Source organism: Ictalurus furcatus, chromosome 27 (genome assembly GCF_023375685.1).
Source record: "Ictalurus furcatus strain D&B chromosome 27, Billie_1.0, whole genome shotgun sequence".
NCBI classification, from domain to species: Eukaryota; Metazoa; Chordata; class Actinopteri; order Siluriformes; family Ictaluridae; genus Ictalurus; species Ictalurus furcatus.
Window position 1 is genome coordinate 387,364 of NC_071281.1, and position 27,964 is coordinate 415,327.

General features: G+C 38.3%; 1 protein-coding gene across 2 annotated transcripts; it reads left to right on the forward strand.

The window, feature by feature from the left end:
* Positions 1-808: 808 nt before the first annotated feature.
* On the forward strand, positions 809-26,769 carry filip1l (filamin A interacting protein 1-like). Of its 2 annotated transcripts, none has more exons than XM_053616482.1 (6): positions 809-1,093; positions 9,595-9,893; positions 13,062-13,235; positions 15,409-15,587; positions 19,653-22,416; positions 25,714-26,769. In XM_053616482.1, the coding sequence occupies exons 2-6, from the start codon at positions 9,609-9,611 to the stop codon at positions 25,867-25,869; spliced, it is 3,558 nt and encodes a 1,185-aa protein (XP_053472457.1). In that variant the 5' UTR covers positions 809-1,093; positions 9,595-9,608; the 3' UTR covers positions 25,870-26,769. The 2 variants fall into 2 exon arrangements, with proteins under 2 accessions (XP_053472457.1, XP_053472458.1); XM_053616483.1 differs by having other exon boundaries at positions 9,599-9,893.
* The last annotated feature ends 1,195 nt before the right edge of the window (positions 26,770-27,964 follow it).

Below are 27,964 nucleotides of genomic sequence, written 5' to 3' on the forward strand. Positions count from 1 at the left end.
GCAACAGGAAGTGACATGCCTTAACTCTGAACTACTGTTTCCAGCAGCCACTACACCTCACTGCATCACAATCACATGACGACCTGCACCTGAATCATGTCATGTGATAGATCAGCACCTATGTGTATATAGCCACAGTTTGCACTGCACTCCTTGTCTTACGTTTGTCGTTCTTTGCCGTTGTCTATGTTGCTGTGTTTATGGTCTTTGTTTCACGGTTATTCTTTTCCATAGTGTTTTGCTGCCTATTCATAGTTCCTGTTTTGTGTTTTGTTTTGCTATTAATTAAAAAGCTAATCTGCACTTGCATCCGTATCTGCCTTGAAATCCTGACACCCGTTCAGGGTGTACCCCACCTCGTGCCACATGCTCCCTGGGATAGGCTCCAGGTTCCCTGCGACCTTGTAGGATAAGCGGTATAGAAAATGGATGGATATGTAGTACTCTGCAAAAATCTTAGGCACATGCAAAGAAATGCTGCACAGCAAAGATGCCTTAAAAAAATTAACAAATTAAATGTTTCTACATATAAAAACAATATTTTTCTTTTATAAGGAAATGAGCTGGTAAGTTTTATTGAGCATCTTGCAGAACCTGTCACAGTTCTTCTGGAGATTTTGACTGTTGCCCTTATTTTTGCAGCAAAACCCAAATTCTGTAACACTTAATTTTGTGCTGAAAAATTAATGTTTTGAAATCTGAAATGTTTTTGTACAGACTCGATAATGTAGAAATCATAAAATAAAAATCTATAACAAACAAAGTTAGTACTAAAAAAATAGGATGCCTAATGTGTGTGTGTGGGGTGTGTGTGTGTGTGTGTGTCCTGATATAGAGAGATATATATAGTGGCACTAGAGTTATTTGCATGTGTGGAAGGTCACTTCTCTTTATCCACTCTCCCTCTTCATTGCTTTGGTGATCCTTTCTTCATTATTCCTTTATCTAACAAACGGTAACCTGTTTTTCTATTCTTTCTTTGTATATTTGCTTATCCTTTCAAACTGACATAATTTAAACAGCCACAAAGATCCTAACTCCCACACTATCTTTAAGAGGCAATCTGAAGAAGAGCAGAGGAGAAGAGCAAGCGGTAAGAAATTGGTAACACTTCATACTGGATTATGATCATATATGCAGTATACAACTTCAGCAGCCAAGAACTGTTTGATGCTCTTGACTCTCAGAAGTAAGACTGACTTAACATTACAATATCACAAGTGACAAAATGAATAGATCAGGCTAAATGTGCCCGGATAAATTCTTCACGAGAATGCTATGGCTGCATGGTTTCATAAATGTTTAAGGCTTTTTCAACTTTGACTTAAACTGTGGCGTGAAACTTGTGATTGTGATTATTGATAAAAAAATTTCAAGCTAATAATAAATATTTTTTAAAAATAACAGTATATCAGTCATTTACCATGAGACATTCAATATAAGAAAAGTGGGTTTTTGGCTTCAAAGTAACACTGCAATATTTTAGTATTGAAATATTACTTTGCACATGGCATTTACTGTAATTAGTCTATTGGTTGAGCTGGAGTTTTTTTTTTTTTTTGTATCACATAGACCTACATGCTGTGTAAGGTGGGGGGAGGGAGTATGAGTTTCATGTTTCACCAGCCAGGCTTGGAAACCTGTGACTGATTTATCTTTACAAGAATCGGGTTATTCTGTCCACGTGTAACCAACATACAAGCCACAAACAAGCCAATGGCACATTCCACTTAAGTTAATCTACCCAGTGTACTTCTGGTCAGCAATCATGAAAACTTGGTGGCTATTTTTAAAAATAGTAATTAAATTATAGAAACAAAATTGAATTAATTGATACAATGAGCTGCTTCATACGTACCTACTTATGAACATACATACTTTACTTATTATTCCAGCAAACATTCAGTGAAACATTCTGTAAGCATATTTATAATTATGTTACTACACCTTATAATGTACAAAGTGCATTTAAAATTATGAACCTGCTTTAGATCACCACTTTAATTTAATTACAACCAGTGATCGAATTGTGTCAAATTCCTTGCTAATTCACTAATGGTAATTTCTTCTCTACTGAGACAGTTCTTTGTATAAATTTCCTGGATTGAAGAGTGCTGTATGGTCTGGGAGTCTGGATCACAGTTGCGGGTTGCTTTTTGGTATTTGTGCCATAGGTGGATTGGTTATGCTTAATTTCCTCTAAGTGTGAATTACTGTGTGAATGTGTGTGCATGGTGATCTGCAAAGGACTGATGTCCCATTTAGTGTGTATTCCCGCCTTGTTCCCAGTGTTCCCAGCATAGTCTCCAGGTCCACCATGACCAGGATAAAGCAGTTACTGAAACTAAATGAATGAATCTTTGGAAGTTGTTGTCTAAAAATTGGGACAATCGAGCTAGGTCTGTCTACAAAAGTACTATTCTTGTGACTTTTTGTGACAATGGTGTGTGTGTGTGTCATATTTAAGATCAAATCAGAACATAGCAAAGTATATAATCTCAAATCTTTATTCGATTCAAAAACAAATTGGAAACAGTATGTAATATTGCTTGAATGTGTGGGGTCAAGCATTCCATCAAATGTGCTGCTTTACTACTTACCTAGCAGTAAATTGTAACAAGCAAGCAAGCAAACAAACAATAACCAAAACAACCAACAAATTAAGTCTGATGTCTTGATTTAGATTTAGTTACCAATAGATTGTTACAAAGTATATAATACACATTACATTATCATGTTTAATAAATTTTGTAAAATGTCTGTACTGTCCAGATATAACAGGCTGTAATTTGAGGGTATCAGGTGTACAGTATCTCATCCCAGAGGTTTATGCTGATCCCAAAAATATCAACCAAGTGTGTTATTACCACTTATTCTGGGGTCTAGGTTAACTAGTACAGAGCAGAGCAAGGGCATCAAAGGCAAGTGCATACAGCATACTCTGTGTGTGAAGCACAGTTTTAGATCAGGGATCCTGTTTCCTGGAGTAGGCTATAAGAAAAAGATTATTTATAGTGATGAAATATTTGTGATGGATGCTAGTAGTGTGTCTGCGAACAAAGTGGGTCAATTAAAGAAAAACAGATTAACTCTGCTTCTCATGTTCTTATGTATTATGCACACATACACAAAAATGTGTGAATAGGTAAGCTTTCTGATATTTTTTTTTAAATTAAATTTTAAATAAATAAATAAATTGGAAAAATATCTGCAGTGTCATTACATAATTATCCTCTGCTTATCAATCTACCCATCCATCCATCCATCTATCCATCCATCTAGCTCTCTAATCTATATATGTATCTGTTTCATTCTGTCCTTTGTTTTATACAGACTGGATGGTTAACACAGATCGAGGTGCGTGCACTCACTTTATTATTCAACTCACATAACACATGTGTACCCGAAGAAGCTCAACCGGTGTCACACTGAATTACAGTCCATGGTGCAACAACAACAGTCCCAACAGTATCATCCACAAGCATTTATGATCAAATGATTGTTTCATTAAAAAAAATTATACAGGGCATAATAACAGTCCAAATGAATGCACACTGTTACTGAGTAAAACTTATACACATCATTTAGTGTGAACAGCCTTGTTATTGATAATAATGTGAACTATTAAAATAAAATATACCTGACATAACACAACACAGTTTTTCACTAACTTGTTATATTGATAGTTATGGCTAAATTGCAATGAATTAGCTAGCTTGCTACAATCGCTTGGCCACAATTGGCTGTTCCTGAGGTGCAGTGGTTTGTGGCATCACCATCAGCACAGCTTGTTTGGCACTCTCTTTCTTCTTTTCCTTCTCTTCTTGCTTTGCTCCTATCAACTCTCATCAGCCTAGGCATCACCGGAACGGTTCTGCGCTGGGTGGAATCCTATCTCTCAGACAGATCCTTCAAGGTACTGTGGAGAGGAGGTATTTCTGAAACTCAGCAACTCACAACTGGCATTCCACAGGGGTCAGTTCTGGGTACACTGCTCTTTTCTATCTACACTACATCTCTGGGGCAGGTGATTGAGTCTCATGCTTCTCATACCATTGCTATGCTGATGACACTCAGCTCTATTTGTACTTCTAGCCTGACGATCCATCCGTCTCTGCACGAATCTCTGCTTGCCTGTCGGACATCTCGGTCTGGATGAGGGAACATCACCTTAAGCTCAACCTGGCAAAATCTGAACTTCTCATCATCCCAGCCTGTCCCTCAATCAACAACAACCTCACTGTACAGCTCAGCTAAAACTTGGGGTGATTCTTGATGACAGCTTCACCTTTACAGACCACATCTCAACAACTGCACGGTCCTGTAGGTTCATCCTGTGCAACATCAAGAAAATCAGACCCTACCTCACCAAACAGGCTACACAACTACTAGTATAGACTCTTGTTATCTCAAAACTGGACTACTGCAACTCACTACTCTCGGGCCTCCCAGCAGCTCCATCAAACCCCTTCAAATGATTCAGAATGCAGCAGCACACCTTGTCTTCAACCAGCCCAAGAGAACCCATGTCACACGCCTCTTCATCTCCCTCCACTGGCTTCCAGTAGCCGCCCGCATCAAATTCAAGGCCTTGATGCTCACCTACAAGACCTTGTCTGAAACAGCACCCTCCTACCTCAACTCTCTCCTGAAGGCTTACGTTCCCTCATGCAATCTGCGATCAATCAATGACCGACGCTTAGTAGTGCCTACTCAGCATGGCTCCAGGTCCCTTTCAAGAACCTTCAAATTAACTGATCCTCAGTGGTGGAATGAACTTCCAACCTCAATCCAGACCGCAGAATATGTCACCATCTTCAAGAAACAGCTAAAGACCCACCTCTTCCGTGAACACCTAACCAACCCCTAATAAATAAATAAAAACAACAAAAAACACACCTTACTTACACCTTTACTCGCCGCACTTTGCTACTTCTGGAACTCAGTTAATGGATCTTGTATAGTAGCACTATTCGTATTGTTCTCTGCTTGATATCGCTTTGCTTGTATTTTCTCATTTGTAAGTCACTTTGGATAAAAGCGTCTGCTAAATGAATAAATGTAAATGTAAATGCTCTTACTATCTCTCATCAATGCCTCGGCTGCTTCTTTAGTTTCCTTTTTTTTTTTCCCTGTACTGATCTATGTGATTCGTGACATGTGCCATGAATGAGTTCCATGCCATTGTATTAAGTCCTACTACAAGAAATTTTTCTTGCACTTCCTTGGGTAAGGCCTTCTTTAGCATCATCCTGAAGAGTCCTGCACTGGCAGAGGACTCATCCCATTTGCCTCCTGTCTCGTCTCTCCATTTGCCCTGAAACACTTTTAAGAATTTCATAATGTTTTCTTCCTCTTTCAGTTTGGTAGTTTCTAGCTGCCTTGGATCTAACTTTGTGGGGTACATTTTTCCTATTGCTCCCCATGCAACATTCTGCCTCAGGCCAAATGGCATCGGATCACACCTGGGGTCATCCATCCTTTCTCCAAGTTGGCCATCTCCATTATTTCTTTGGTTCGACCTTTGCCCACAGTCTAGCATGATATGGCTTTTATGTCCCCAATGGCCAACAGTTGTCCTGTTATTTTCTCCTCAAACTTGTTTATCCACCTTTGACCGCCATTGCACAGATTTGGAAGTTTCTGTACCAATCCCGTTAAGTCCATAAAGTTCCACGGTTTTGGCCAATTCCCTCACTTGGTGGAATTCATTTCCTTTTTCCTGTCCAAAACCCTCCAGATTCCCTAGTCTCTCCTTCAACCGCTCCCCTTCCTCGTTTTTCAGTGCAGTTATTGTCACGTCTCCTTCCATGTGAACGATCTAGCCTTTGTTGGCTTGTGAGTCCAATGGTCCTGTTTGCATGTCTGTATCATTAGATCTCACAAATACGATATGACCTTGTGGTCCTTGTTATCCATTTGCCGCATCTTTCAACCCTTTGCTTACTTTGAGAGGGGGATCTATGGATGCTTCTCCTTTGTGTGCTTTTTCCATTTTCCATTTTCTTCCAGTATTCGTAGCTCCCCATCCTCTTCTTGGAGTACGTGCTCCGGGAGAGTAACCCTGCTGGTTGTTTCACATATGGGGGTGCTAGTATGTTGGAACTGAGGCATCCTTTCCCAATATGGTTGCACTTCTTTGTCCTCTGCGCTTGCGTTCATACAGGGTACAGATGGTGTGCTTTTTTGCCGCCGTGTGATGTAGACACTGTCTTCCCTAGCTTCCTCTTCATCCAATGGTCTGCACATCCCGTCAAACGTTCCATGCAATTTCATCCTAGCAGGTTCCCATCCTTCGATGTTCTGTATGCCGAATTCTGGCACTGATGGGTATATTCCCACCATGCGTGGAGGTGGTTGGAGTGTGTAGTGGATGTTGTATGGTGGTGGGATGCTGGGTCTCTGCACGGTGGTGCCGTATCTTTCTCCCTACCCTTTTCTGACTTTTCACTCTCCCCCTCACTTTCCTTCAGTTTCTCTTTGTGCTCCTTAACTTCTTTCTCTTTAGCATCCTCCTGTTGTTTCTTCTCCTACTCTTTTGTTGCTTGATCTTTCCTTTTCCTATCCATCTTTCCTTCTAGCTCAAACCACCCCACTATTTTCTCCTTCTTCTCTAGCCTGGCCTTGGCTTTTCCCCCCTTTTTCTTCTCATTCTAGCAAGCTAACCTCTGCTTCATCTTTTGACACATCCGTTCATCAAATGTTCCCTCTGTTGGCCATTGCAACTCTCCAGCCATCCTGTCATGCCATTTTTTGCAACAATGCCTTATATACTTTTCATCTTTTTTATGTTTCCTTATTGTTATCTCTATTGGAGACTCCATACTCTGTGAATCTAGTCTACTCCCTGGTTACACCTAGGTTATTTATTACGTGCTTTATCACCAAAATATATCAATTGGGTACTTTCCTGAGGCTGTACCTCATGATCCACACCCTGTTTGCCGATAGCCTGATTGCTAGTTGATCAACTCCTAGCAATACCAATAATAATTATGCTACAGAGTTGTCTGGCGAATTTCCACGAAGCTTTCTTCAATGCCCATGTGACTATGTATAAATGCAAAACATGGTGTCCGTGATTATAAATATTTACTCCCCTTACCTTTTTCCCTTTTGTCTATTTTTATGATTCTCATGCTCTTATCTGTTTTTCTTTTTCCGGTGCGTAGAGGTATGGTAGATCTCTTCTCCCTTCCACCTCGTTTCCTAGGGGCTCGACAATATTCACTAATTATCCACATAACCTTCCAAAAGAATGACCACACCTTTTTACACATTGTTTTCCAGACAGACCTCATGTTCTTACTACTATCTAATATATTTTCAAATCTTCACCATTTGCCCAATAGCCCAATATTGTATCCACACCGTTAGGTATTTATTATTTTATTTACTCATGCATTCATCTCCTATACTCACACATCACATTCATACACACAATGGGTCTGCTTTCACCAAAAGGGTTGGCTCTTATTGCTCTTACCCCTTCTTTTTCTGGCAGCGGTATCCGGGGGTTCTCCCTCATCAAGTAGCCCTGCCTTACCTTGTCAGTGGTTTCAAGGGAGTGAGGCCTCAAGCTTCCTGTTTCCAAGTAGCCCTGTTGAGGGTGTTTCAAATCCTCGCCTCAACAGCGGTATTACAGGAATTTCTTATTCACTTATTCATTACAACTGAAGCCTTTCAGGATTCACACACATATACCACAGAAGCACACATTAAAACATTCACATAATCCTTCTGGTTCTTTTTTACCAGAGGCCCAAACTTAATTTCTTTTACTACTCCCATCCACTGTTCTCCCAGAGGTTTCAATTACTTTACCCAATTATTTATCTTAGAGTTATTGTGCACAGGGGACCGGCTCCTCTATCCCCTTCCCGGGGCCTCCCCCTCCCAGACAGCATGTTTACTACAGCGGAACGTTGAATAAAACAGATGTCTGCTTACCTATATCCTATACGGCCAGTATCTGCTCTCTAGGGAGTGGTGAAGTCCTATGGGATGAGATCAATCCCTCCTGGCTGGCTCACCAAAATGTTGTGTCAAAAACGACTAGCAGTGTTAATGACCTTTTTCCATAAGTGATCATACTCAAAAGCAAATCTGAAAGTAAAAATCTAGAACACATTGGCTGGGAGAAGCAAAAATCCAGTTTATTGTTCAAAAACCAACATGAGATCCAATCAGTGAGACATCCCAAAGTGATCTGAATCTATACACAGACTCAATGCCCTATATATATACAGTCTTATCTTTAGTCTATGCCCAATTATCTCATTCTTTTGAAATCCCAATATGCTTTAATAATGTATTTTTGACTTCCCCTTAAACTCTACTTTTCTCATTTTTAAATCCCATTAGAATCAACTTTTCTCACTTTGGAATCCCCTTAAAACCCATTTGCAGCCATTGGATATCCCCTTATCTTCATGTTTTTCTTTCTGGTATTTTTCACACTGGCATTCCTACTTCCAGTAACTGAGCTGTGCGTATCTCTCTGCACAGTTGTCCTGGACAATTATGGATATTATACCACTTCTTCATGATGGGTGAGATATATTTTTATTATTGCTTACTGTTACACATATTTTCTCTCTAATCCTAAGCTTGTTATAAATTTTTGGTGCTTTTTAAACATTTTGTGAGTGTATGTGTGCGTGTGTGTGTTTTTTTCCAACTTTATACTCTTTCCATGCAGTGTATTGATACCTGTTTCATACATTTTTTGCTTGTACATGTGTATATGTGGATATATAAGTGTTACCACTACTGTTTTATCTCATTTTTGGTCTCTCTCTCTGTTCTATGTCCAGCTGACCAACGCCCTCATTCAGCTGGACCTTCTTGCTCTCGGCTGCTTAATCTCTCAGGCCTGGGTGAATATCTACATCATCACCTGGCACATTTGGCAGTGGACGTTACAGCTCTACTGGAACATCTCGGCTCTTCACCTGTACCCCCAGGGTTTGCTCATCCTCCTGCTTATTGTATCATTCCAAGCCGAGGCTAATCTGTTTCCCATAACCTCTGTGGAGGACCCGTTTATTCTTTCCTCTGATGATGATAGTAGCTTTGCTACAAACACACCACCATATTACCTTTCACCTACTGATTATTCTCTGACAAGTCCTGTTCCCTCCCCAGTGTATGATGGTGATTCTCAATAAACTACATACACTGTTACCCTTGTGTTTTCCTGTGTCTTAAATTTATTCCCACAGTGTTATGGTTTAAATTGGGTCTCACAACACCAAGTTCTGAGAAATTTAATCAAAAGATGAGTCTGGATTTGCAGTTGAATCCCCAGAGCTTATTTAATTGAACAATTAATCAATATTTCAAAGTTGTCAGACTGTTATATACACATTACAACCTAGTTTCTAAAACAAGTGTAGGAGACAAAATTAATAAAGCAAGAGATTTCCTGAGTGAGAACATCCTTAATTTAAAACACAGACTTCAATAATAACAATAATCGCATATAGCATGCTGCAAATTCACTATGAAAATTCTATGAAATAATATAGCTTTCACACTATAAGCAAACATAAACAAAGGCCCACTTTTACAAATGCTCTTTGTTCTCTCCAGACAGACCAGAAGCCATGCATTCCCGTAGCAACAGCCTGGAAAATATTTCAGAGGTGAATTCATCTCAGCGGCCGCTACAGCAAAGAGAATTTAAGAGCTTTCGAGATGCTAGCCAAACATGTCACAGGGAACCCCCAAACAACATGAGTACAGTACAGCGAAACCACAAGAGCTGTTGCTGCAGCCAGAAACACAACAAAAACAGTGAACTGACAGAGCAGACATCACTGGGGAACAGCAGGGACCTCTCACATGATGATCTCCTGCTCCTGCTGAGCATCCTGGAGGGAGAGTTACAGGTATCAATGAACAGAATGCAATCAAAGACCTCAGTTAAGGTCAATTCAGATAAGAACAGAGCAATGAGCAGAAACTCAGTTAATTTCAGAATGAACATTTAACATGTATAAGCACTGAATATTGAACAGGATCTCTAGAGTGGAACAGAAATGTAATTAAGAATGCATGTTTTATCACATGGTTCACGCAGTTCGTCGCGTGTGATCACTCAGCACCTTGCAATCACTCTTTTTGCAAAAAATTGCAAACAGCAATTTTAAAATGTGCCTAGGGCATTATTACATCATATATTTAACATAGAATTAACATTATTCTCTGACAGTGTCTTTATTAACTGAACATTTAATGTCGTGATTTCCAGAATACATAAAATGTTGACACTAAAATATGAATTAAAAAATAGGCTAATAATGGACAAATATATTTAGTAATATTGGAAAATCCATTTACAGGTGCCAGGTCAAAAATGACCACAGGGTAACTTCTAAGCATCTAAAGGCCTCTCTCAGATTGGCTATTGTTAATGTCCACCATCAGGAGAACACTGACCAACAATGGTGTGCATGGCAGGGCTGCAAGGAGAAACCCACTTAAAAGTTAATTGCTGCCCTTCGGCAATTTGCTAAACATCATGTGGACAAAATGTTTTGTGTATTTTTGAGACCAAAATAGAATTTCTGTTTTAAATGCAAAGCGTTATGTTTGGAGAAAGGAAAACACTGCATTCCAGATTAAGAACCTTATCCCATCTGTAAAAGATGGTTTGGGCCTGGACTACTTTACTGATGGAACAATGAATTTTGAATTATACAAGCGAGTTCAAAAGGAAAATGTCGGGACATCTGTCCGTGAACTGAATCTGAAGAGAAAGTGGGTCATGCAGCAAGACAACGACCCTTAGCACACAAGTCGTTATACCAAAAGAACGGTTAAAGAAGAATAAAGTTAATGTTTTGGAATGTCCAAGTCAAAGTCCTGAACTTAATCCAATAGCAATATTGTGGAAGAACCTGAAGCAAGCAGTTCATGTGAGGAAACCCACCAACATCCCAGAGTTAAAGGAGTTGATACTGAAAGCAAAGGTTCACATACTTTTGCCACTTACAGATATGTAATATTGGATCATTTTCCTCAATAAATAAATGACCAAGTGTAATATTTTTGTCCAATTTGTTTAATTGGGTTCTCTTTCTCTACCTTTAGGACTTGTGTCCTGATTATAAAATATTGAAAATTCTACTTTCGAATTTTAATTCACAAACATTTAAGCATCACTGTATGTGTTTTAATGTGCTCATGATCATGATATACATTTCTCCAATGCATAACTTATTTTATTTACTCTGTAAATATTATGATTTGAAGGTCATGTGCATATTTCCATTTCGCAAAACAATGACAGCAAATGAGTCATTGATTAAAGTTAAACTTAATATTAATGTAAATATAGTTGTTCTGCAGTTTATTTGCCATTTTGTTTACTATATTTTAAGTTTATAGTCCTCACAAAATTTTCCAATTTTATTCACATGTATTCTGAATTCATAACGTGCACATTATTAAAAAATTGCTCAACTCCGTGAGCATTACTCACTCATTACTCATTGTCTGCAATATAACTTATTTGAAAAAGTATGAATAATGACTTTAAAATGATTAACAAATACCCACAAATAATAAAAAATATATATAGTCTAGAAAGATGGCTGAAAAAACATTTGTAGACCGAAATGTGTAATCAACACATCAATAACTAAATGATATGTCTGTGAAAAACATAAATCGTAAGTCTGAACTAAATTATTTTGTTGATATCACTGTTGTCCCAACATGCCAAACAGAGGCATTGAGTCAACAGAGTAGAGTTACTCTTATAGTTAAATATGCTTTATAAAGTTGCTTTTTTGAGTTAGCAACAGCGTTTTTATAGTTAAAAAATTAATGACAATAACTTTATTTGGTGGTAAATTCTGCATAAGACAAAGAACGTGTGATCAAATTTGTTTTCCCTTCCTGGTCATTGTCTTTATTACATTGTGACATGTTAATACTGCAATTTATGGAAGCCCTAAGTGACCATGTCTTATTTTTTCTTTCATGTTTTCTCGTGATCACGACTTAATTTTCTTTTTACTCAACATATGTTTTTATTGTTCTGGAGGCAGCAAAAGCTTAGCACATGATCCCACAGCATCATGATAAAAAGTTTTTGTTATCTTAAGATCACAAGAAAATTAAAGTCACGATCACGAATAAACAACTTTTGTTATGTTGATATAATGAGAAAACAAGAAAGAACAAAATAATAATTCAAGGCATCCATACCAATCCCTAGAAATAGCCCCCCCCAATCACCCACCCCCCACCCCAACCCACCCCACCTCACCTCACCCCACCTGAGGAGCGCTCCTCTTACTCTCCACATAAACTGACCCCATCGTTTGTTTTTTTTTTTACACGTTCTGCATGGATGTCCTTGTTGCAAAAGGGCAAATGTCTCATAATTGCTTGATAATGGTCACGGGGCATCGCATGTTTCATTACCAGCACAAGAAATAGTTCAGACCAGGCATTACTCTCTCTCTCTCTCTCTCTCTCACACGCACACACACACACACACACACACACACACACACACAAGCACGTCTTTATTTTTATACCGTCTTACATTTGAATTGTGCACATTTTTAACACGTACACTTCAAGTTAAAATTATTTCATTCTTACTTCTGTGACACATTTAAAATGCATATATCGTGCCTATGTCACGTGAGGGTAATTATAATGGTAAACATAAATGATTTGTCTTTTAGTACTAACATTCTTTATTTCATATATTTCCACATTGTTGTAGTCTAAGAATGCTCTTGTTTGTATTTCAAATTATGTTATATGAACAGGAGCATTATATAATTCTTAAGACCATGCTGTTACACAAACTCGCGATGCAGAGTTGAGCTGAAATGAAACATGGCAGCCCCCTACTGGTCTTGTCTTTTCTGATCCCGGAGCATGCGCGTGATCTTGCAGCATGAAATCGAAGGATCCCTTTTCCTTTAAATGCACATTCTCAATGGCCAGATCTGTAGGACATTTGAAAAGAAGCCAATCAGCCATACATTCAACTTACAATACTCTCAACATGTGTATTATCTGTATCATTATAGGCCAGAGATGAGGTGATCACGGTGCTGAGGGCAGAGAAGATAGATCTGGCATTATTGGAGGCCCATTATGGCTTTGCGACTCCTCCCAAAGTCCTTCAGGCCCTGCAGAGAGACACCATACAGGGCAAATGTCATGGCTGGCAGGAAGACATCTATGAGAAGCCCATTGCAGAGGTGAAATAAATATTTCATGCTAAAATATAACGTGATTTTAGTCTGCTGCTTATCCGTGAATAAGGATGAAAATAAATTATCTGACTCCAATTCACTAGCTTAACTTAATGTAACCGATTCCAAAGAATAATCTTTTAGTTAGCGCTAGAAGTGTATTATTTATTTATTCTGATGTCTTTGTTCTGATGTATTTAATCTAAAACAGTTCCATGCTAATCTTTCATTATAAAAGCAAATTTCTAGGACAATGTAAAATTGTCTAGTTATCTGCCACTTTGATAGGGCTTACAAAAACAGAAATCTCAATTTGCATAATTTTAGTTGTACCTGGTCATCCCACAATGTTCGCAATTACCAGTGGCTGTACAAACATTAAGCATCACTTTGAAAGTTGAAGCAAAGAAAACACAAAATCCCGGTAGCAAAAACATGGAATTGTGAGTGGCCGGTAAAAAAAAATAAATACCAACCACTATGGCAATTGGAGGAATAAATTTCCGACCCTGTTTACAAATCTAAAATGGGACTCCTTTACAACCCCTGCCAAACATTATGGACTCACCATACTTCATACAGATACAAATCACAGATCATGACACAATTTTTATTTAATAGCTGAACATTCTGGCTTCATGAAACATTCCTCAAACAAATTCAGTTAAATTGTTTTAGTTAAGCATATTTGTTTCCAGATCAACTAGAGGGGAAAAAATGGAATCACTCAATGTTGAGGAAAAATATTGTGGAAGCATCAACAACAAAATCACAATTAATAACTTACTTGGGTTACTGATGGGAAGGTCAGGGGTTCAAGGCCCAGCATTGCCAAGGTGCCACTGTTGGGCCCTTGAGCAAAGCCCTTAACCCTCTCTGCTCCAGGGTGCTGTATCGTGGCTGACCCTGACCCTGTATGCGCTCTCTTTTAACTAATTTGCATATTTAGACTTGTGCTGGAATTTGTTTTAGAAATGCAAATTTGAAGGTGATTCCATAATTTTTTCCTCTGCTTGATCTGAAACAAAATATTCCACTAACTTAAATAATTTAATTTATCTTGTATGTTTGACGAAGCAAGAATGTTCAGCTATTAAACAAAATTTTGTTTAATGTCATATCTGTTATTTGTTACATAATGGAGGCTGAGACGGAAGCAAGTGCAGGTTAATTAATTTAATCTGAGAAGTACTAAGGATCAGGCAGAAATCAAGGTACATAGGCAGGCAAGGGTCAATCAAACAGGCAAACAGCCCAAACTAGGCAAGGCAAACAGACAAGATCGTAAACGAGAACAAGGTCAAGGTCAAGGTCAAGGTCAAGGTCAAGGTCAGAATAAACAAACACGGTATCGAGGCTTGATAACAACAGAGACAGAAAGCAACTTCACACAGAGTGAATGCATAGAAGGTCCTTTTCAACTGTGGTTGTGATTGTGCTGTGAATTGGATGCAGGTGTGCATGATTAGAATGAAGGTGAGTATTCTGGGAATTGCAGTCCATGGCGCCATGTTTGTAGGCCACAGTGCAGGATGGGAAATGTAGTCACTTGTTTGCTGTGATTTGACATTTTTCGAGTAAACAAGCCGGGTGAACAACCTCTAAGTGTGGTGATTCCAGTACTTTTACCAAGATAAGGAATCCTAATAATAATAATTTATCGTTTCATTCCTTGGAAGTATCCATTATTCAAGTTTGACACACTAATCCTTATTATCTATGATGGAGCTGGAGATGGCGACTGATTCCGATAATGAGAAAACCAATTACCCGTGGCATTATTTGTCGAAGTTCATGTGTCCTTTACTATTTGATTCCTTAACTCACTCTTGTTCTTGACCACAAAAAAATAGAAATAGAACACAAATGGGAAAAACTGGTTGTGAAAATCACTTGAAAAGCTACTGGAATACTTGATGGCTGGATGACTGGATGCCTTTGTAGAGCCTTTTGATGTGAAATCAGAACTGTATCATGATTTTAAAAAATGCAAACACATGATGTTTCTTCATCAGCTGTTTCCTGTATTTTACCTCCATTTTATTGCCAAGTCCATATTTTTCCTAGGTTTATATATTGTATATTCTGAAATGAATGCAAAATCAGCTAACAGCATAATACTATTTTCATGTGCGTTAATGTGTCAACTAATGCGTGTCTACATTTGCCTGTTTCTTAGTTGGACAAGCTTGTGGAGAAGCAGAGGGAGACATATAGACGTATGCTGGAACAACTGCTGCTAGTAGAGCAGGCACACAAACAGACACTCCACAAACTAGAGAATGAGAAGCGGAATCACAGCGATTACATGAAAAAAAGTGATGAGTTCACCAGCCTTCTCGAACAGGAAAGAGAAAGGTCAGTGCCAGCAGAAAAATTGGCCCAAGCTGAAATTTAAGCAGTCCTTTGTTTGAACATCTGATGAAGGGACATCCACCCAAGTATCCCAGGGTCAGTTGCATCAGCAGAGCTCATGCCTGGAGGTAAGCCTAGTTGGTCATAACTTACTGGGGATAAATTTTAGACTATTCTGTTACTAATTACATAAAGCCTAATGTCCAAAGGGACTTATAGTAAGGCTTTTACTATAATAATTTAGGGACTAAAAGTAGGGTACATACTCTGTATAATTTTAAAATAAAAAATATAATAGCAAATATGGCAAATAAAATATTGCATTTGATACTCATTTCTTACAACAGGTGAAACAATGCTTTTTTTAGACAAAAAGTTTAGGAAAGTCAAGTTTTAGGAAGGATCACAAAGAAAATAAGTGAAAACAGATATCTACAACAGAATGTGTGTGAAACATGAAAACAGTATTATAAGGGGAGCCTTTATAATACCATTCTCATGTTTCACACACATTAATCTCATGATAATTAATCTCATGGTCGTAATGCTTCATAAATATTTTATCCATTAATTATTTTCTTTGTGACCCTTCCTAAAACTTGACTTTCCTAAACTTTTTGTCTAAAAAAAGCATTGTTTCACCTGTTGTAGGAAATGAGTACCAAATGCAATATTTTTTTTTTGCCATATTTGCTATTATATTTTTTATTTTAAAATTATACAGAGTATGTACCCTAAAAGGGACATTAGGCTTTATGTAATTAGTTGCACAATGTTAAGTAATAGCTTTTAACATCTTTAAGGGCCTTAAATCTCTTGAACCCCGAAAATTGCTGAAAGGGCTGAAACCCAATTGTAATTGTAAGGATTTTTATTATAAGTGTTTCAAGCCTGAAGGGCTGAAAAACAATTGTAATTGTAAGGATTATTTATTTATTTATTATTATTATTCTGCCTTAAAATTGATTGTGCAGACCAAACCGCAAGGCCTAGAGAGCTTAATCTTTGAGAGAAGGTTGTAGCCCAGAGAACTACAGTGTCACAATGTTTTGGCCCGATTGGCCAGATGGTGGCGTTATAATGAGCATGTATACAAAAAGGGCCAGAACTTTTGAACCGTTTGTCAGAGATTCAAGTGTCTAATATCTGTGGAATCCTTGGGACCAGACGAACAAAACATATATCTCCGATTTCATTTCTGTCTATAAAGATATTCAGCCATCTTGGATTTTTTGTAAAACCTACTTTTGCAAACTAATCCTAGATTTTTCATCCAATCGGGAACAGCCCAGTGTCAAATGAATCTCTTGAGTCTCACCATCAAAAACTATTGAACTTTTGACTTGAGGCAGCTACGGTATGAAATGAGATATCACCAACAAATTTGGAATGCTTATGTTTGTAGACAATCTATCATTGCCCAGCAAAGTTTGCACAGTTTTTCCACATGGTGGCGCTATAATACCGAAAAAACAACAACATGAAATTGGCTGTAACTATGGAACCGTTGATTCGATTGACATCAAAATGTGCATAGTGTCTCTGTCTCAATGTTGCAACAATGTATGTTGCATAGCATGTCCGCCATCAGCCAATCAAATTTCAGTAGCTATTAGACAAGGTTACCAATGGCCGATGGGAATGAAACTTGGTGGACCTATTTGACTCTTGGTCTAAGAGGGTTGTACAAAGTTTGAAATAAAATCGGCCATAGCTATAACAGGGTCATTTAGAATATGGGTGTGGCAAAATATACTCAAAAGCCTATAAATCCTAAATGTAAAGTTAAAAATTTAACACTAGGTGAGCATGTGCAGCATCTAATTCTAAAGAAGCCTGCAAACTTTTATTGGGATCAGACAATAGGTTGAACTATAACTGTTAAAAAGCTTTAACAACCATATATTTCCTGTATTGGCTGTAAATTATCTTTTCCATCTCTGATCTAGGTGGCTACAGGCTAGTTAAAGAATACGTAATACCTTTTTACACACGTTTAAAGGCCTTAAAATGTGGGCTTGAGCAAGTTTATCCCAAAGCCTATAACTCATCAAGGAATGCTTAGATCTTCTGGAAAGTAGTAAGCTCATGTGACATATGACTCTGAACAAGCACAAAAAAATGTATGTACATTGGACAATAACTATCTCTATAACAGTTAAAAAATTACTGATTTCTTATGGGAAATTAACTGAAATTGCCATTATAACCACTAGATGGCAGCAGAGGACCAATCTTTGGCTCATTCTTCTCAATAATATAGTTATTTTCACGTTTTTCTTTTGAAATCATATTTAGACATTATAAAAGCATCATAATAACATTTCCAGTCACATTTTGTCAAAGTTTATCACATATTTGTTCATTTGAGGTATCATGGTTTGCAATTATATCACATTATGATCAAAAAATGAGTTTATAAAGGGGAGACCTGAAGTATGCATTTTCTTACCCATCATTAATTCCAAGTGTCTATATCCACAACAAAATGTGTGTGAAACCTGAAAATGGTATTATAAAGGGGAGACCTGGAATAAGCATTTTGTTTTTTGTCATTCATATAAAATTTCTAATCTAAGACATATCCAAGACAAAAAAATCAGCATTATAACCACTAGATGGCATTCTAATTTCTAATATATTTCCTTGTCCAAGGTCCAATCAGCACATACGAGGACAATTGTGAATCTTGAAAAACATGGCCGCCTTTGCTTGAGCAATGTTCAGCAGCTATTAGACAAGCTTAACGAAGGCCACACACTAATGTAAAATGAGTCAAGAGGATCAAGCAGACAAACAGAGACACTGTATTAGATTTACAATCTCAATATGTAATATTCAGCACCTAACAAGTCCCACAGTGTTTAACTCACAGACACAGATCATACTTCAAATCGCTCTGAATTGTTGGGAGATGTATATGATTACTTTCCTCGCCATTCCCACGTACTTGTCATATGAAATTTCCTGTTGAAATTTCCCCCATACACACTCGTTGAGAAATCAGTATCGGGAAACAAAGGGCCATAAACTAATCACCAAACTAATGCAGCCATGTCATACATCAAAAGGATCGGCTCAGTGAGAAGATTGCATCATGGGGGATGACAACATCCTCAAATCATCGTGCAGAAATGTGTTATGGGTATTTTAGTGACAGCAAGGGCACGATAACCTCTAAAATAAGTGGAATCACAAAAGTACAACAACATAGACATGTGACATGTCAAAACACTCAGCTCAATGAGGAGAACTACATTATGGGTATTCTAGTGACGTCACTTGATATCACATAATGTAAGTTAACCCAGAAAATAAGTGGAATTACAAAACTACCTCACTGTAGGCATGTTACATATCAAAACGCTCAGTGAGAAGAACTGCAGATTGGGTATTTGGACTGCCATAAAACCAATGTTAAAAACTTGAGTTAAATACAATCATTACAGATACTGATATATGTCAAATTAATTATGCTTCAACAAACACATGCACACATGTAGCGCCCCCTAGTGATCCACATGTGCAGCTGCATGTTGGTGTCATTTTTGCACGGGCAAGCACCACTCACATTTTCTTCAGAAAATTTAAATTCTAGTTATTATTATATAGCCACTGTTGGAAAGGGGTCAAATATGCAGAAGATGCTGGAAAACCAAATAAAGTGCAGGACCTGATGGAGTGGGCAGTTTAACTGCTCACAACAAAGGCTTCATGAACAGTTATTGATCATCCAGGTAACACACATTATTAAGCGTACGTAAACTTCTGAACTGGTTTATTTGTGTAAATTAAGTTATTATTGTGTCTTGGACTATATGTAAACATCTGTTATATGAAATAGCTTATTCAGGGCAGTACTAAATAAAAAACTAAATGCAATTTTGATTATCCCTCTATTTTTTTCATTATTAACATTTTGCAGATTCTGCAAGGCATATGTAAATGATAGATTTCAACTGTATGTCCTTTTACTTGTTTGCTATGCCTTTTTTTCCATTGACTACACTGAAATGGTTGCAGTGTCTGACATATTTTCAATTGTCCTTTGATGTTTCTTTTAATCAGACTGAAGCTACTCAATGATCAAGAAAAAACTTACCAGGAACAAAGAGAGGAAGAGAATAAAAAGAAGGTCACCAATCTTAAAGAAGAACTGACTAAACTGAAGTCATTTGCCCTCCTGGTTATTGATGAACAGCAGCATGTCACAGAACAGCTGGGTGAGCAAATTACAAAGGTTCAGGAGCTGCAAGCTGCTGCCAGAGAGGCCCAAGAGGAGCTGAACTCAGCACAGACCAGGGCACAAAACATGGAGAGCAAAGTGTTGCACCTGGAGGCAAAAATACATGACCAGGCTGTTCAGTTCCACCAAGAGCAGGAAGCCATGAGCACCAAACTGACTGACGAGAACAGCCAAAACAGACATCTGAGTCAGAAACTGTCTACACTTTGCCAAGAGCTGGATGAGCTTGAAGCATCAAACAAGGCCCTTCGCAGGGCAGAAGAGGAGCTACAGGAGCTAAGGGACAAAAGTAGCAGTGGGGAGAATGGAAACGCTAACCTTGTGTCAGAAGTGGAAGAGTTGAGGAGAAGAGTGGTAGAAATGGAAGGAAAAGATGAGGAATTGATCAAGATGGAGGATTTGTGCAGGGACTTTAAAAGGAAGCTGGAGAGGGAGTCCATCCAGAATCGTAGCCTGAAAGCAGAGGTGGACAAGCTGAATCACAGAATTATGGAGCTTGAAAAATTAGAAGATGCCTTAGGAAAGAGCAAACAGGAATGTAGCTTGCTCAAATGCAACCTCGAGAAAGAAAAGACAGTAACTAAACATATGTGTAATGACCTAGATATTCTGAGGGTAAGGATCAAGGAACTAGAAGCTGCTGAAGGTCTATTAGAGAAGACAGAGTGGACACTAAAGGAAGATCTTGCAAAACTGAAAACACTAACAGTAATGCTTGTTGATGAAAGGAAAACCATGGCAGAGAAACTGAAGCAACTGGAAAACAAGGTTCAAAATAGCACTGATAAACTTCAGGCCGAAAAGGACAAAGTCACATCAGTGACAGATAAGCTGATTGAAGAAAGCAAGAAAGCTTTGAAGATCAAAGTGGAGATGGAGGAAAAAATCTATGTCACCACCAAGGAAAAAGATGATCTTAAGACCAAGCTAAAAGCTGAGGAAGAGAAAAACAATGCCCTTCAGTCCAATGTCAGCATGATGAAGAAGAGGCTTTGGTCCTTGGAGGCTATTGAAAGGGAGTTTTTGAGGAACAAAGCAAAACAAGAGAACATGAAGAGACCCACCCCAAATGGTTTCCAACAGGAAGACAACAAAGTGAAAGATTTAACACAGGAAGAAGAAGGGCTCAGAAGGAAACTCCAAGAGATGAATGTGGTTGAAGATGATCTACTGAAGACACACAATGAGGGTGAATCCTTGGAAGAGAGATACTCCAATGAAAAAGGCCAAATGGAACAATTAGAGATCACAAGGAAGGACCTTTCTAAATACCAACTGGGTGAGAAGGAAAATTTCAACCAAGACATTCTGTATAAGCAACTGAAAGAGGAAGCGATCAAGCCCAGTCATCTGACCGAAGAGGTAGAAGCATTAAAAGAAAAGATACACAATTACATGGGCACAGAAGAGTCCATCTGTAACATGAAAAGAGAATATGCAACTCTCCAGAGAAAGCTTACCCAGCAGGAATTCAGAAACAAGGAACTTGCTAGGGAGAAGGAGAGCTTAACAAGGGAGCTGGAAAGATATCGTCGCTTTAGTAAGAGCCTCCGGCCTGGCATGATTGGAAGACGGTTCTCAGACCTACAAGTCTCTACAAAGGAGGTTCAGACTGAACCAACAGATAGCCTTACACCTACTAATAAGAACCTTACTCATCTAGAGCAAGCTGTGGTGAATAGGAAAATGTATGAGGAGAGTAATCAACAGTATGAACCCAATTATAATGAGATTACTCCAGCTAAATGTAGTCCCTCACTCAAAAACAGTAATAACCACCAGAACAATACAAAGCTAATTAGAAATCATTTAAAGAGTATAGAGATACACCAGCTTATTAACTGCAAAATGCAAACCACACAAAATGGAACTCATGTTCAGCAAGGGGACGTGTTAGTCACCCATAATCCGAGCCAACATATCCACATCAAGTTGACACCAGACCATAGCCATAAGGCAGTTGCTGTTGAGACTATGACTTCTACTACAGAAAGTACTCAGTTTTATACTACTACAGCAGTTATCCCAACCAGTGGTTGCACCACGAAACAGCAAATTACTATTGACCAGAATGCAGCAGTCTCAATACAGAATAATAAGAGTTCTTACATTGAAATCCCTTCTACACCTGAACAATCAGTGTCACCTCTTAGTATGACAACTTATTCCCAAACAGTGATTCCTGAATTCACAAGTTTATTGACACCAGACAGTGCAATGTCACCAACTGAGATAACAACAGTTACAACAAGAGTTTCTGATAGAGCACAGGAGACAGAGGTCAAAGCAGGTCACACTATGTTCTGTGCAACACCACAAAGACAAAATAACTGGCATGATGTGCATAGGTATAATAATTCAAGTCCAAGTGTCATCACCAATGAAGACAAGAAAATTCAAGTTCCCTTAGACCTCCAGACTATCAACAGCAATACAGAACCCCCCAGTCCCTGTTATTCTCCTGGCCAGGAGCAAAGAACCTCAGCATTATTAAGTAATGCTCTGGCCAAAGTTAACAGCAAAATTGTTAGTAGCATCAGGATAAAGCCTGCCTCCACTCCAATCCCACAGCTGTCACAAATTACAGTAAGTAGTGTCTATAACTGACCAAACTGTTAGTACACCCACATACAATACACTCCAGTCATGATTTGATTTGATTTGATTTGTATGACTCGAATCAATTTAATTTCTCATAATATTTTGAACAAAATTTTAATGAAGAAAAAAAAATGACTGAAAAGACTAATTTTGTATTTCTGCAAAACAATGTGCTTTTTGTCTGTATAAAACTAAATAAATCAAACATTGCTAAGAACAAAACTTTAATATTGTAAACAAAATGTACTACAGGTTCACCATAACAATAAAACTGATCAATTCTCCCAACATTTTGACTGATAAACAAAGTCTCTGGCCTGGGGAAAATTATGGATTGACACATAATGAAGTCCATAGCACCTCTTACCACCACCGTTCACCAGAAATACAGCTCCAAAGTCATCTAAAATGCCTGAGTTCCACTGCCTCTTTCTTGGGCTCTGTTGTCTGGGCCAGCTGATTTTCATGGGTTTTATTTTCCTAAAAGTCTTAGCCACATCTGCATTTCTGCACTGGTGTCAGTGGTGGTGTAGTGACACTCCAGCCTCAGTGTGTATTGTCTCTGGCATCCCTTATGGCTCTTCAAAGGTCATATCTGGCTTTTCTGTAGTCACTGTGACAAATCCAGTGGAGCGGGCATGTAGCACGGATCAAACCTCACAGTTTATCCACGGCTTTTGGTTGGGGTATGTCCAGATCTGTTTAGTGGGTGCAATGTTGTCGGTGCTCATGTAGCTGGTTACTACTGAAGTGTACTCATCCAGGTCAGGAGTACAGTCCTCATGCATAGCAGTGTTTTTAAACACCTTCCATTCAGTGCATACAAAGCAGTCCTGAAGCAGCTAATCAGATTATTCAGTCCACACTTTTACAGTTTTACTTACTGTGAGGGTTTGCTTGAGGAGTTGTCTGTATGCAGGGTAGAGGAACACTGAGATGTGGCCAGACTGTCCAAAGCGGGGGTGGGGTGCAGCCTTGTATGCACCCTTCACGGTACTGTACAACTGGTCTAGAATGTTTTTTTCTCTTTGTAGGGAGATTAACATGCTGTTGGTATGTTGGAAGCACATTCCATAAATCACAGTGATCGAAGTCACCTGCGATGATAAACACAGCATCTGGGTGTACAGTTTCTTGTGTGTTTATAATGTGCAACAGAATTAAGTGCTGCTGTGGAGTTCACGTGTGGCAGAATGTAAACAGCAACACGTTAGGTGCCCAACAAGAAGAAAAAACACTCCATTGCTACAGTCAGCCTAGTTCACCTCCTACATACAAACTAAAATCGGCCAAACCTACCTAGGGAGACCTGTGAAGAGGTCTCGACTGCAGAGCTCCGGTGGACAGGGGCAACTGGAAGCCTGCATGCGGCCAGCTTTGCTGGCTCATTGGAGACTGTAAGACAAGAAAAAGCTTTTACTGACGGAGGATATGTAAAGTCATGCACATTGAGTATGGAAACTGAACTGTCTACGGATTTCCCAAACAAGGAGAAAATCATTCAGAAAATAAAAGACGTGCCCCTGTCAGCCCGAACAGTGCATGACCGTGCTGTCTTGATGGCACGTGAGATAGAGAGGGTAAAGAGCATGGATATAGGCTTAACTTTGGCAGATTTTCTTTCTCTTGCACTGGATGAGTTTACAGACTCACATGCACACATGCACTCACACACTGAAGAAATTTTTGCAATGGCTTTTTTGAGAAAAAAATGTATAAACTAACAAATGAAAAAAGGTTCCTGACCCCTGCTCCATAACCTTCCCTGTAATGCTAACCAATCAATCTTCAGGGGCAGGACATGACACAGGCCAGTAGGTGGTGGGCTGCAATGCTGGGGGGCAGGGGGAATAAAAAAACAATAGTAAAACCTATAGAGGAGGACAGGTGGCCAGACCATCACCCATGTTAATTTTTATTTACATTTTAGCTTGTTTTATTAGTTACATCAGTATGGTGACTTAATAATAATCTCCTTGTATAAAACTCTAGTCTAATTGAGATTTTTGTTCTTGCAGTCAAATTCTAGTGTTGCTTGAATTCAGTGTGAAGGTATATGAGTATTTCTGAATGATATTGTGCTAATGATTTGTTAACACATTTCCCTGTGAAAAGAACAGTAGGATAGAGTGGGGTTGTCACGTGGGAAAGTTATCACATGGTTTATACCTCCAAACACTAGAGGAACTAAAAAAATAGCTTTTTTGTGTGACTTCATGTTCTGAGGTCAGTTTCCTCTTCAAATGTAATCAAAGTCACTCTAATATTACTTTTTGACCTTTTAAAGTAAAAGAACTGTAGCACTTCATATTTTATGTAATAAAACTTTGTCAGGTATGAAAAAAAAGTTCTATTTTTTACTTTGAGTGGAGGAAAGAACTGTAGTCCTTGAGATATAGCTACAATTAGTATACCGTACATGTCCGTTTGTTACAAAGACTTTGAGGTAAGCACACGCGCATACTTTCCCCAGTAGTAATTGAAGGAAATTACTCACAAATTATTATGATAATATGTAATCACCTACTGGGTTGCTGCTAATAGTATTAAACATTATTGTAAAATGATTATTATATTATTACATGCAATGTACAACATATTATTTATATTACCCATTACAGATTTGGCTTATTTTGGCTGGTTCTTTTAGTAAGTTGCTGGATTTGACTTTGCTTAACTATTAAGAAGATGCATTATAAAATAATTCTGGGCCTTAGGGCTAATTCTTTAATGTGTCAAATCAATGGCAGAATCAACATATAACTTCCAACAGACATTGTGACATATAAACATGGCCGCCAAGGGCTTCATCTCCTGACACACACACACTCCTGACTCGATCAAACACACTATAAATAATACACTCAAGCATTTATCTGTGCAAAGTATGGCTCAGTGTAGCCTTGTATCCTGACATGTCAAGCCTTGTCGTTTATGCTTATTTATCTGGTTATGATCTTTGTCTGTCCCCTGGTTTCAGAATCCTTCAGAAAAATGCCTTGTTTTTCCAATTTCTTTATTGCCTGACCACTGCCTGACTTTGACTTTGCTTCACGATTTGGATCTGTTTGCCTGTTGTAAAAATACAGCCTTTGACCAACACCTGCATGCATCTCTGCCAACTGACATAATGTGCTATGATGTTATATATCACACCCAAGAAATGTAAGAAACAGTGAATAGTGTAATAACAATGGCAGATCGGCCAATGGGCATATGAACCCAGAATGACTGACAGTTGTGCAGGTGTGTTGATAATGTCCTCTTCTTCTTTCCCAACAGGTACCTGTTGAAGCATTCCAGCAGTCTGGCCCCACAAGGATACCTAAACCTAAAGCCTACAGTACACCAACAGGAACAAATTCCACGGCTGCGCTGACACAAAACGCAGGAACTTCCCAAGCACTGCCTAAGTTGGGGGGAAAACATATACAATGACTTGAATACAGGGGACCTGTTTACAAAGACATATTGAACATTATTTCAGCAACTTTTCAGAAACTGGGAAGAATTTTACATGATTTCATATTTGTTTATTTTTGGTATTACTCATCAGAAAAAAGCAGAAATTTCTGAATTACTTGTGAACAATTCTCATGAGAGACAGGAGAAAATAAGATCAAAGCCAGTAAGTTTCTTTATATTTTTAATGTTGAATCAGACCGAAACTGAACTAGACTACCAGAGATCCATTATATTTTTAGAATACACTCCAACTCCCATGGTCCCTTCACACATTACAAGACCTGACAACATTAAAACAAGAAGTCTAAGTACTAGAAAATGATTTTATTTAACTTAAACAGTCTGTAAAAAATACAGTGTTTATATTGCTTAGGTGCTTTAAATTTCTGTGCATTTTAACAGTGTAAAGCAACCGTTTGTCCAAGAAGAATCTGATTGTTCTACTGCTGTGCAAAACTGACCCTACAGAATAACCATTCTGTATCGTGCTGTCACTCATTCCATTGAAGTTAATGCATCTTAAAGCACAGAAGTGAATTTTCCTTGATTTTGGTGAAAGCCTCAAAATGAATATTAATTGATATTTTTCAAATATGAATCACAGAAAAGACTTATTTTAAGACCACTATAACAGAAGTATGCTATTTGACCAATAGTATGTGGACACCTGATCGTCACACCTATATGTGGGCCTTCACCAAACTGTTTCCACGAAGTTTGAAACACGTAAATGTGTAGAATATTTTTGCATTGCTGTAGCATCAACCCTACTGAACACTTTTGGGATGAATTGGAACTGGCCTATGTGCCAGGCCTACTCGCCTGACATTAGTGCCTGACATATGGGTGTGATTAGTCAGATGTCCACCTCTGATGTTTTGTGTTCTCTGTTGATTTGTTGTCATTAGCTTGATGAAAGATCCACATATGGATTTTAGGCTAAATTATGCTTGTATTTGCAATGCTGTTAATCTCCATGAGAGTCCCTGCGCCCATCAGCTACCACAGAGTGCTAAAAAATTATAGGCTATTTTTTTCCTGTTGGTATAAATACTGTTTTATCATATTCAATTACCTTTTTTTTCTCCAGACAAGATTATGATGTTCATTTCCGATTAGTTGTATCTGATCCCAATATTGCTAATTGTTTGTACTTAGAGCTACGTAAAGTTTAGGGGAGTTTAGGGGAATTATGGGTCGCATATAGAAAGGGTTTCTAGCTGTCCGAATAGCTTTTTGTTATGGCAGTGGTCTCTAATTCTTTATTTTGAAATGTGACCATTTAGAATCCACTAAATTGTGCAATTCTTGAACTGAGATCTTTGGGGTGTTCTTCTCCTTCCTCACCTCCATCCTTGCAAATCCTGCACAACTGTCTGAGTAGTGTCCATGGTTATGTCTGAGGTCTGAATACTGATCCAGACCCAAAACACTATTTTTAAAAATTAATTTTTCACCATGCATGCCAAACTCTACTCTGAATACAGCCCATAATGTTTAATGAGTAATTAAAGTTTTCACAACCATACTCCCATTATATTACAAAGGGTATTTTAAATATTAGATGTAGTAATAATTTGGTATTTTTTCATATGTTTTGTCAAGCTCTTGTGACGAAGACAATTGAATAGTTACTCTTTCATTACCATGTAACGTACCATGTACAAAATGCACTTTTTCTTGCAGGTCTAATTCCATTGTATTACATAGCAGATACTTGTATATGTTACCCAGTTATATTCTTTATGTCTGATAATGGGCTCCATACCATTATGATAATATTATGATAAGATAAGACCTACTAATATTTGAGAATTAAATTAATGCAAGATTTCTGAAAAGAATAATTTCAATGGAGTCATAAAATGTATCTCCTGAATAGTCACTGCTAGGTACCCTCACAATTTCTCTAGCTTTACTTTCTACACATCAAATCCATCACATTCTATCACATTATCAGCAGGCTAGGGAGGCGGCATGATGTCCCTAGTGGGGCAGGGTGGGAACTGATACCCTCAGCAAGTAACTACGAAATCACTGAGCTGGGCTGGAGCCTTCTCCCATAAAA